The sequence below is a fragment of the Brassica napus genome, chromosome C6 (assembly GCF_020379485.1).
Source record: "Brassica napus cultivar Da-Ae chromosome C6, Da-Ae, whole genome shotgun sequence".
In the NCBI taxonomy this organism is placed as follows: Eukaryota; Viridiplantae; Streptophyta; class Magnoliopsida; order Brassicales; family Brassicaceae; genus Brassica; species Brassica napus.
Genome location: NC_063449.1, coordinates 3,209,616 through 3,220,673, shown reverse-complemented (window position 1 = coordinate 3,220,673; position 11,058 = coordinate 3,209,616). Strand labels below are relative to the sequence as shown.

Genomic DNA, 11,058 nt, shown 5'->3' with positions numbered 1-11,058 from the left:
AACTCTAAACTTGCACTCTGTAAACTCAATATCGCCTCCAATAATAAGATCTCTCTTTGCCCGTGGACGTAGCCAAGTTGGTGAACCACGTTAAATCTCTGTGTCGTTGTTACATCGCTTTTATTCATCTGTTTCCGCATCTGTTCCTTCTCACAATTGTTACAACATGTTCTTCTCCGGTTTCTTTTATCAATCTTTTTTATCTCTCTTCTTTTTTCTTCTTCTTTCTTCGTAGATTTAAAAGATATGACCAAACATATTTGCGGCGGTTCAGCCTGAAGTAACACTGAAATAGCTTGGATCCGCCATGGTTCAGCCTGCGAAAACGGTCAACAAGATGACGAATTGTGGATCTACATTTTTAGATTAGGGTTTTGTTTTATATCTGTTTTTATGGATTAGGATTCTGCTTCTGTAACTATTGATGTTGATGAGGAATACCGGGTTGTTCTTCAATTTGTGATTCGTTTTTGTTCTAGATTTTTCTGATTTGGAATTGTTACAGAGAAATTTGGGTATACTATGATTTAGGTTTTCTTCTGGGTTTGTTGATTTAAGAATTGTTAACTCAGTATAACTTGGTAGTACTAGTATAATTCAGTATAACTTGTTATAACTAGTATAGCTCAGTAATACCAATATAGTTCAATAATACTAGTAGAACTTAGTAGAATTCATTAATCCTCAGTAATACGAGTAATACGTGTATAACTCGGTAATTCCAGTATAATTCAGTAATACCAGTAGAACTAACTATAACTAAATAGTACTCAATATAACGAAGTATAACTCAATACAACTAAGTAAAACTATCTCAGTATTAGGTAATTTTACCAGCTGTGCAACGATAACTAAAGTTTTGAAATTTTGAAATTTGAAATTTTAAAAATTTGAAATTTTTGAATTTTTGAATTTATTTAAAAAAATAATAATTTCGAAAAATACAAAAGTGTAAAATCGGATATTCAAATTTCATTTAAAAAAAAGGAGTATAGGCGATTAGAGAGAGGGATAGGCGAGATTGTTACTTGAAGATAATGGTCCTTGAAGATAATGGTCTTTTGATGAGAAGGGTCCTCCCATACCCCTATTTGTGGTGAGCCAATCTCTTATGGGCCTCTCAAATCTCTTATACGCCTATTACTTTAATGAAACATGAATATTTGATTTTACCTTTTTGTATTTTCGAAATTATTATTTTGAATAAAAAAAAATTCAAAATTCAAATTTTAAATTTTCAAAATTTTCAAAATTCCAAATTTTCGAATTTCAAATTTCGAATATTGCATTATACCGTATATTTATACTTAGTTGTACCGAGTTATACTTCGTTGTACTGGATAATAATGGTGTTAAGTTATACTTTGTTTTACTCGTTATACTGGTTATACTTAGTTATACTGAGTTATATTGGTTATATTGGTTATACTGGTTATACTAGTTATACTGAGTATTCATAAGTATTATTAATTTATACATACTGAGTTATACTGCGTAATACTGAGTACTACCGAGTTATACTGAGTTCTACTGGTTATACTACGTAATACTAAGTGCTACTGAGTTAGTTGTACCGAGCGAGTGAGTTAGTAACACCAAGTTATACTGAATCCAGATCTTGAGATGAAATAAATCAAAACACTAAAAATACTCCAAAAAGAAGAATAAGAACAATAAGAACCCTAAATTATATAACTTTCTTCAAAATCTTAAATCGAAAATCATCCAGAATATTTAAAAAAACTAAATCAAAGTAAACACCCAGAATTCCTCATCAAATTCGGTAGAGTCGCTGTCGTTTTGAACAGATCTGAATCGCGAGAAGAAAAATCACCATTGCTGCCGTTTTCATCACCTTCGTTTCCATCACTTGCGGAGTTGTTGATGACGATTTCTATCACCGGCAGAGCTTCAATCGCCTGCAACAAATCTTAGAGAACAAGGAGGGAGAGAGAGAGAGAGAGAGAGAGAGAGAGAGAGAGAGAGAGAGAGAGAGAGAGAGAATAAAGAGAGAGAAGAAGAAAAATAAGAGACTGAGAATAAAATAAACTGCCGGCGTTTCTTTTTAGAATTAGGGTAAAGGGTAGATGTGTAAATGACTTAATTTTCGAATTAGAAATAAATCAAAATAATATTAAAAATAGACTGAGTTATTGAGAGATTGCTCTTTCACATTTGGGGGCATGAGAGGAGATATTTCGCTCGGACTGGGCTTTTCGATTGGTTGCATTACAAAAGTGTTTATCCACATAATCTTTGAGCTAAACTTTAGTTCAAATTTATCGGCTTTGCTTTTTTATTCATACTATCATGTTGATCCAAATTTCAGAATTTCGACTATGATTTCAATATTAAAATATATTTTGTAATACTTAAACTCTTAACTATTTAGCAATATATTATGTGAGAATTTTAACAGTTTTAGTAATTATGTAATTTATTTTAATAATAAATAAATAAACAAAAATGATAGAAAGTATACAGATTGTTAGCAAATTTTTATTATTTAAAATTATTAATTGTCATATATATCTTAATCACATTAGGTAATTTCGTAGGTTTTATTTAAGGAAATAATTCAATTTGATAAATGAATGGTCCATAATGAACATAATATATAATATAATATTTTCTAACAATTTAATTTTGGACTAACAAAATTTTCAATTGATTCTCAAGCCGCCACGTAAGCAAAATTAGCATTCTAATTACGTTACAATGATATTTTTTTAATTAATACAGACTAAAGTTATAATTTTTTAAATGTTTTTTTATTAATATACATGGGATTTGGTATAAAAAAAGATGAGAACAGAAGAAAGAAATGCTTTTTAATTTCTAAAAGTGTGCCATAAAACATAACCATAAGGAAAAGTAAAGATGCTCAAGTGGTGAACTGCAACCTCCCTCCCTCCCTCCCATTCATCCAAGTCGGACAAAACGACGTCACCTCCACTTGCGCTCCCCTTTCTCTCCGCCGGCGGGAGTATATTCTCACGGAATATTCCCCTTCTCGTGCTTAGTATTATTAGGGTATGGAAAATGACGTCAAGGTCGCGGAGAAAGTGGAGGAAGCTGACCGCCTTCTTCCTCCCCAGTCTCTTCCCTCTAATTCCGACGAGGAAGAACCCGAATCCGAATCCGAAGCAGAGGCCGCGTTCGAATCTCGTGACAAGATCGTGATCGTCGATTTCGAATCAGCCGGCGATCCCGCGGCAGTACCTCCTTTCTCGTGGCGGAAACTGTGGCTGTTCACGGGTCCAGGTTTCCTGATGAGCATAGCCTTCTTAGATCCAGGGAATCTAGAAGGAGATCTACAAGCTGGTGCCATCGCTGGCTATTCTCTCCTATGGCTCCTAATGTGGGCCACCGCTATGGGGTTACTGATTCAGATGCTCTCCGCTAGAGTCGGTGTCGCCACCGGTCGACATCTGGCTGAGCTCTGCCGCGACGAGTATCCGACTTGGGCGAGGTATTTGCTTTGGTCTATGGCCGAGCTCGCTCTGATCGGAGCTGATATTCAAGAGGTTATCGGTAGTGCGATAGCGATTCAGATTCTTAGCCGTGGCGTCTTGCCTCTCTGGGCCGGTGTTGTCATTACGGCGTCGGATTGGTGAGTCTTCCTTAGAATCTGTTTAGAGATATCAATAAACTTTAAGTTTGCTTTTCCCTTTTGAGAGCTAACTGAGTTTGAAACTCACATATTAATCTGTAGAAAACTTTGCTTTAATCTGAAATTAGGAACATTTGCTTTTCCTTTGGCTTGTCTTTCTTGAAAGCTTGGCTAATGGATTCTTTGCAAACAGTTTTTTATTTTTGTTTCTAGAGAATTATGGTGTGAGGAAGTTAGAAGCTGTTTTTGCAGTTTTGATTGCAACTATGGGTTTGTCTTTTGCTTGGATGTTTGGTGAAACCAAGCCAAGTGGAAAAGAACTTATGATAGGTAACAAACAGAATGATCATTTACTTCTCTTCTCTCTCTCTCTCTCTTATTTTGACTCTCTTTGCTTAAACAATTCAGATCTTTGTGGTCATGGTAGGTATTTTACTTCCAAGACTTAGCTCAAAGACAATTAGACAAGCTGTAGGTGTTGTTGGCTGTGTCATAATGCCTCACAACGTGTTCTTGCATTCGGCTCTTGTACAGTCGAGGCAAATCGACCCAAAGAGGAAATCACGGGTCCAAGAAGCGCTAAATTACTATTTGATCGAGTCATCTGTCGCGCTCTTCATCTCTTTCATGATCAACTTGTTTGTGACTACTGTCTTTGCAAAAGGGTTTTACGGAACCGAGAAAGCTAACAACATTGGCTTAGTTAATGCTGGTCATTATCTTCAAGAGAAGTTTGGAGGTGGGCTTCTTCCGATTCTCTATATCTGGGGAATAGGGTTGTTAGCAGCCGGACAAAGCAGTACGATAACCGGTACATATGCTGGACAGTTTATAATGGGAGGGTTTCTGAACCTCCGGCTTAAGAAATGGATGAGGGCAGTGATAACAAGAAGCTGTGCTATTGTGCCGACCATGATTGTAGCAATCGTGTTCAACACTTCTGAAGCTTCCTTGGATGTTTTGAATGAATGGCTCAATGTGCTTCAGTCTGTACAGATTCCTTTTGCTCTTCTCCCTCTTCTAACATTGGTATCTAAAGAAGAAGTTATGGGGGACTTCAAGATTGGACCTATTCTCCAGGTTAGTTTCACATTCTTTTACCATAAAAGCTCTGAGATTTTCACTTGGTATGACGCTACATAGGTTAATGAGTGTATATGACTCCATCTTATATATCCTTTTATAGTTGCCTCAAGTTTGCGTCCTTAATGGAATAGAGAAGCATGATGTCATAAGTCTAGGGTTTTGTGAATTGATTGGATTTTATTGGTTTATCTTGCAGAGAATAGCTTGGACTGTGGCTGCACTTGTAATGATCATCAATGGGTACCTTCTGTTGGATTTCTTTGTATCAGAAGTTAACGGGTTTATGTTTGGAGTTACGGTCTGTGTCTGGACAACCGCTTATGTTGCCTTTATAGTCTACCTCATTTCACACAGCAACTTTATTCCTTCTCCTTGGTCTTCTTCCTCTTCCATAGAACTTCCCAAAAGAGTGACAGTTTCCAATAGCTAGGCTGCACAAAAATAACTGCCCCTTCAGGCCGCATATGTTACAATTTGAAGATACAACGGTAAACAAACTTCATCCTCTATACGTAATCAAAACGCAAAACTAGTGATAAAGAGTCTATTTTTGCATATAGGTTTTGCGAATGTGACATTGTACTTTTTGTTTTGTTTTTTTTTAATAGTATATTCCCAATACGATCTAAAGAGGCTTTTACATCGTACAAAAGCAGAAAAACAAAACAATCAACCAGCTCATAGTCAGCCATTGAAATAAATGGCCAACCAAAAAGGAATTTCTTAACTACTTTTAGCAAAAAAAAAAAATACTAAACTGCGACTCTAATGGCAGTTATATACAAACCCAAATCCAGGCACTAACAACTTCCAACACAAGGCTTCAAGCTTCTTTACGCCTTGTCTCTGATGGTAACATCCTCAAAGAAAGCAAGAGGCAGTTCAGGTGAAACAGGCATGGTTGCAACACACTTGAACTGTAGAACCCAAGAGAATCAGATATTAGCCATATAGAAATGTCGTTGTTTAGTCTATGTTATATCATTGTAATGATGATTTTTTTTACCTTATGTTGCTTGTATTTATTTCTAACAGCTTCAAGAACGTTCCCTCTTCTGCTTAGATACAAGTCATGAATGATACCCACACATTGTTGCAGATCAGACGCTTTGTACTTTGTGTACTCTTCTAACATTTGACTCTGTTTACATCACCAAAAGAGATTTAGGTTAGAACTCAGCAGATCTCTGTAAAAGAAACAGTCATGGATCTTCTCATCAATTACCCAAGGGTGTTGTTTTGGACGGATGATGAACCGGGCAAGAAAGACAGCAGAAGCAGCCAAAAGAGACGGCAAGAATTTCACGCAGCTATAATCCAACAGAATAAGTTCTGAGAGATAGCAACAGAGGAACTCTAGCTGCAATAGTGACTCCTGCAAAGAAGGCAATGGAAAACACCAAGGATTAACAGTTGAAACTGGTTTAAGTTGCAAACGGTCATGGGTTTTCGAGCTTACATTGAAATCCTCTTGAGCAACCCTTGTGAACCGTCTGCAAAAACCCAACATAGAAAAAGCGCAGAACAATCAAAATGAGAACAAGATAGTAAGTAATAAACACCAAAGTATTACATCAAAATGGAACCTTAGGAACGTTTTAATGGTTGGACATCCTAACTCAAACTGTAGAGCAAGAAGTATATCAGCCTCCATGGACACCACATCTTGTCTTGTAAACGTATTATCAGTGATGTACACAAAGTCTTCCACTTTAGGAGGACTTATCTCTTCGTATTTCCTACTTTTTTCCAATGCAAAAGAGTTACTTAAGCCAACCCCAATAAGCGGGAAAAAATAAAAAAAGAGAGGGAGTAAGATGCTTACGAGGCAATAAGCATAGCAGAAACTCCCACAAGCTGAAGCCTCTGCCTGTGAATAGGCTTTGCAGACAAGAATCTATCGACATAGGAGACAGTGAGATAGAGTGTGTCGGAGACAAGTTTGTATTCCTCAGCAACCTCCACTAACCAGTCCACCAAAACCCCTCTCATGCTAGGCGTTATATCATTCTGAACCTTCTCAATATAATCATGTAGAGGTCTTTGTTTCAGCCTCCCCTGAATTTCACCAAACAAAACATAAAACAACCATTCAGCATTACAGTGCTTCAGTTATGTAATAAGAGCAATTACCTCCATTTCGCGGAGATACGCACAGATGTCGGCGACGTAAGGTCCACACATCTGAGGATCGACGGATCCAGGAGGAGGAGGTATCGGAGCATTCTTCGTCTGCTTCTTCGCGGGGGTGAGAGTTGATTTAGGCTTGTGGATCTCTCTTTCCTGATTGGGTGCAACGACATTGGTAAGCTCTCCGAGAACAACTCTCTTCTTGCCAACTGGGTTTTCGTCCGCCGTCGCAAACGCTGTGGAGGCTTTTCGTTTCGTCGCCGCCCTCGTCATCCTCGTATTCTCCGACATGGATTCTCAGTGGGTAGGAGGGGAGGAGCTTGCGAGAAAAAGGAGAGACAGATTTAGACTGAATATAGAAATGTAAATGAAATGTGTAAAAGCGCCATTTCCTTGAGGGAGAAATTGATTGAGTTCTTTTTTAGGTCATGGCGCTTTTCTTTTTTTCAAGCGCTTTCGAACTTTTTGTGATTTACACTCCCATATTTGGGGCTTTTTTTTTTTCTAACACAACCAAATTTGGGGCTTCTTTATCTTATTCTTACGTCACGGCCGCTGTTTTTTTCTTCTTTTTTTTTTCCTTTCCGAACTTTTTTGTTTTCTCACCTTGCTAAACTCTAGTAAAACATCAAAACACCAAATTTAATATAATTTTATCTCTAATAAAATATAAAAAAATAACACCATTCCACGAAATTTAGTCTATAATACTATTCTTTTTTCGTCTAATTTTTTTTTTATTTAATATGGTCTATGAAAGAAAACAACATAAAAATTGAAACCATAACAAACTTTTGGAAAACAATCTAGCCATTTAGAAAAATGATCTGACAATTACGACTAGAAGAGAAATCAACGATGAAGTTGAGACCGGAATTTGGTTGGATGTTGCGAATACACTAATAGTATATGATCTTGTTCCACGTTTTTTTATAATTGATGTGGACATCTTAACATCGTCCCGGAAATGATCAACTTTGGTCCTAAACCCACAATTACCTGCCTCAAGTTCCCCGAGGGATGACTCTAGTTGCTCCACCGCCGAAGTAAGGCTAAGGACCTTCTTCGAGTAGCCGATGATTGTCCACAAAATTGACTTGGAGCTTCTTGTACACACGTTCGTAAATACCAAATACACAGTTTGCATGGACCTTTATCTGAAACTGCATTCAAAATACACAATTAGCTTTGCAAACAAAGGAAATCGAAACAAAAAAAGGCATAATAGAGAAGGATAACCGCGAAGGGAAACCGCACCTGAACCTCAGATGCAGCCCAATCACCATATTCCTGTGAACGGGACAAATTGACGGGAGATAGATGGAGCTTAATGGATAGCAGAAGTTATGAAATAAATTGGCGTACTTTCTCGGGTGTGCCAAAAACTTATCATCACTGTGGGCGCAAAATCCCACTACATATATTTTTATAAGAGGATACTAGGGAAACGAGGGTAAGAGCATCTCCACTGGTTGTGGAACCTAATTATTAGTTTAATTATTAGTTGTGTACTTTATAAAGTTTAGAACTTTTGTTAATGTAATTAGTTTTGTCAAGGTCCAATGGGAGAACCTCTTTAAGATTCTTAAAATTTCTTTTTTTAAAGTTGAATTATTAAATTCAAAATTTACAAAACTTATAAATTATTGGATTTCGTAAAAGGAAAGAACAAAATATTATTGTTAAAGTAATTATTTTACATAAATTTGAAAATTCAAAGATGCTATGATGATAAATTTGGCATTAATAAAACCATACTCAATTTCAATTTCAAACGCCATTTAACAAAATATTATCTTTCAATATAATTTCAAAAACGTCTAATGATCAAGAACTACTACAAGCTAATGCTCAAACAACATAACCATAGTAGAGTTGAAAATGACTCCAACATAATCATACATTCAAAGAAGTAGATGGTACCTTTGTCTTGGTCTGCAGCTCCAGCCAACGGATTGATGCCATTCCCTCATCCTAACCATTATGTATACGCAGGTCCTCTTGCATACAGTCTGAATGGAGAGTCCCCATTATGCATGCAGTATGGGACCCCATTGAACCATTCAGCAACCCCTTTCTTCCACTCCGGGCCAGCTCCACTTTTTTATCCGTTTGCTGAAATCAACACAATGAACACTGTGGACCAAGTTCAAACTCTTGAACCATCAGAACACAGTTATTTAAAGGAAGCAGCAGATGAAAAGAAACTAAACTTTACATATTAAGACCATAAAAACAAAATAAGAATCAGGCACAAGCAAGTATTGACATCCACATGGAACCAAAACCGAAGGAAAGGAATATAAAACTAGATAATATAAGTAAAAGACAACTTCCCCAATCATTAATCTCTCTACTCATATGATTCTAGTACTCAACTACAAGACCCTAGATCCAAACTAACTCGAGAAAAGCTCAGATCTTTCTTTGTTTATGTGTGCAATGAACCTCCTTAACTTCTAAGATTGGAGTTCTATATTTTGAATGCAGTCAAAGCCTAAATCTGGTTCTTCTCTGTTACTATGAAAAACTACAGAACAATGGAATGTAATCAAACCACTTAAAGCTTATCTCTCTTCTCTACCAGAAAATTAGAGAAGCATCAAAGAACTCGGCTTTACGAATACAAGACAGAGAGCTTAGTTGCTTACAAGGCACTTCATACCCAGAATGGGTATAACAAAAGAAAGAAACTCAGAATCATCAGCTCAGGAGTGATTCAAAAACTGATTGATGAATTACAATGAATCAATATAGAATTGGATGTATAGCAAAAGATTAAGAATTTACTTCTTCTTCGTCCAAATCAAACATGACTCGAGAAACAGAGTCGAATCACAGAACCCAAATCACACTCCCTGATTGCTCCACACATCGCCCGACTCCACTGTTTGATCTTGAAACGGTAATAAATAAGATGTGGGCTTAAACAAAGACGTCTTATTGATGGTCGGAGAGAAAACGTTCGATCGGTTACAAGGAAATAAGAGGAGAGTGCGACAGAAAGGAAACCGGTGGCTCGACAAGCTACCGGAGAAGTATAATTAACGGCGAGACGAAGTAAAGGTGAAAAACCCTAATCTAGCCGTCAAGTCTTGGTCAGTATTTTCGGATCCTCTTCTCGTTGCCTCTTCTTTCCCTTATATAGACGTCCCGATGCTTCGCTCTTGACCTAATTTTACGCCATCTTGGTGGGCCTCCTTTGCTGGGCCGAGAGGCCCGTAGGTGTTCGAGCAACCGCTGAGCCGAACGCTCTTCAGTCGACGATGGCCAGCTAGAAGTACTCAAGAGTCAAGCCGAGAGACCTGACTCTCGAGCCGACAGATCGAGCCGTCGCTCTTTCTAACTCGGGCCAGGCCTTCCTATTCCTCGGGCCCTGTGGGATGGTCGAATCCATCCTCTACAGTAAGTCCCCCCCTAGTCCATCAGTGAGCGGGTGATTTCCAGCTCGTGATGGATTCTAAGGTTTGAAGGTTTGAGAGAATAGGAGGTCTGTCGGAAGATTTGAACGATCGGTCGGCGAGTCACACAACGTTGCCCTCTCGGAAGCGAGCAGCAGAGGCTTTTATCTCTCCTTTTGGTCGTCGTGTCGTAAAAAGGGTTCGTCGCGAAGGTTCGCTGGATATTTGGGAGAGTTTCGAGGCCCATTAAGGCCCGTTTAGGCTTTAATGACGATACCTCGAATTCTAGATGAATCGAGAAGTTGAAACGCCGCGAGGGTCCGCTGGGTTTTTAGGGCGGATTTCGAGGCCCGTTTAGGCCCGAATAGACCTAATGATGGCGCCTCGAGTTTCTCCCCTCTCTTTTCCTTATAAATACGCGGATCCCCTTCCATTCCTTCAAGTTTTTCTCCGCGACCAAAGGTACTTTCTCTCTCTTTCCCTTATCTCTCTAAGCGTTGTTAGATTTGTTCGAAACGTTCTTCGCTGTTTCGCTCTGCGATGTCGTCGGGTCAGAGGTTATCGGAACAATCGAAAGGAAAGGCAGCCGCAGCGACGTCGAATCCGACGAGGAATCCCGACGGGAGTCGTGTCGTAGATTCGGAGGCGATTCATCGCGAGGCGATGATGGACACGGCAAATCTATCTCGCTCTCATCGACTTCTGGTTGCGGATGCTGCGAGACTCGCGAGAGAAGGATGTCAGAACGTCGTTGCGAGGGATGCAGTGGAAAGTTCGAGAGACGGTCAGAGCGGGGCGATGCCCGTTGACTCGATCACCCTGAGAGCT

At 38.6% G+C, this 11,058-nt stretch overlaps 2 protein-coding genes across 4 annotated transcripts; one reads left to right on the top strand and one right to left on the bottom strand.

Moving 5' to 3' along the window:
- Positions 1-2,848: 2,848 nt before the first annotated feature.
- LOC106402143 (metal transporter Nramp2) lies at positions 2,849-5,833 on the top strand. Of its 3 annotated transcripts, none has more exons than XR_002657702.2 (5): positions 2,849-3,613; positions 3,807-3,943; positions 4,041-4,693; positions 4,896-5,187; positions 5,475-5,833. XR_002657702.2 is itself a non-coding variant. In XM_022700763.2 (4 exons), the coding sequence occupies exons 1-4, from the start codon at positions 3,036-3,038 to the stop codon at positions 5,127-5,129; spliced, it is 1,602 nt and encodes a 533-aa protein (XP_022556484.1). In that variant the 5' UTR covers positions 2,849-3,035; the 3' UTR covers positions 5,130-5,323. The 3 variants fall into 3 exon arrangements, 1 of the variants encoding a protein (XP_022556484.1); XR_002657703.2 differs by having other exon boundaries at positions 5,308-5,833; XM_022700763.2 differs by lacking the exon at positions 5,475-5,833 and having other exon boundaries at positions 4,896-5,323.
- LOC111208815 (cyclin-A3-4-like) lies at positions 5,230-7,390 on the bottom strand. The gene is made up of 7 exons (XM_022708316.2): positions 6,833-7,390; positions 6,525-6,757; positions 6,286-6,438; positions 6,159-6,192; positions 5,925-6,074; positions 5,706-5,840; positions 5,230-5,616 (listed from the first exon to the last, which is right to left on the bottom strand). The coding sequence occupies exons 1-7, from the start codon at positions 7,118-7,120 to the stop codon at positions 5,533-5,535; spliced, it is 1,077 nt and encodes a 358-aa protein (XP_022564037.1). The 5' UTR covers positions 7,121-7,390; the 3' UTR covers positions 5,230-5,532.
- Positions 7,391-11,058: the final 3,668 nt, after the last annotated feature.

What these genes read in the sequence shown, in the direction of transcription:
- LOC106402143 (XM_022700763.2), top strand. Translation starts at nt 3,036, where the DNA reads ATGGAAAATGACGTCAAGGTCGCGGAGAAAGTGGAGGAAGCTGACCGC. An exon ending in TGGAAAAGAACTTATGATAG is followed by an intron (nt 3,944 to 4,040) that starts GTAACAAACAGA and finishes TGGTCATGGTAG; the next exon opens with GTATTTTACTTCCAAGACTT. An exon ending in AGATTGGACCTATTCTCCAG is followed by an intron (nt 4,694 to 4,895) that starts GTTAGTTTCACA and finishes TTTATCTTGCAG; the next exon opens with AGAATAGCTTGGACTGTGGC.
- LOC111208815 (XM_022708316.2), bottom strand. Translation starts at nt 7,120, where the DNA reads ATGTCGGAGAATACGAGGATGACGAGGGCGGCGACGAAACGAAAAGCC. An exon ending in TCTGCTATGCTTATTGCCTC is followed by an intron (nt 6,439 to 6,524) that starts GTAAGCATCTTA and finishes GGAAAAAAGTAG; the next exon opens with GAAATACGAAGAGATAAGTC. An exon ending in GTCCAAAACAACACCCTTGG is followed by an intron (nt 5,841 to 5,924) that starts GTAATTGATGAG and finishes TGATGTAAACAG; the next exon opens with AGTCAAATGTTAGAAGAGTA.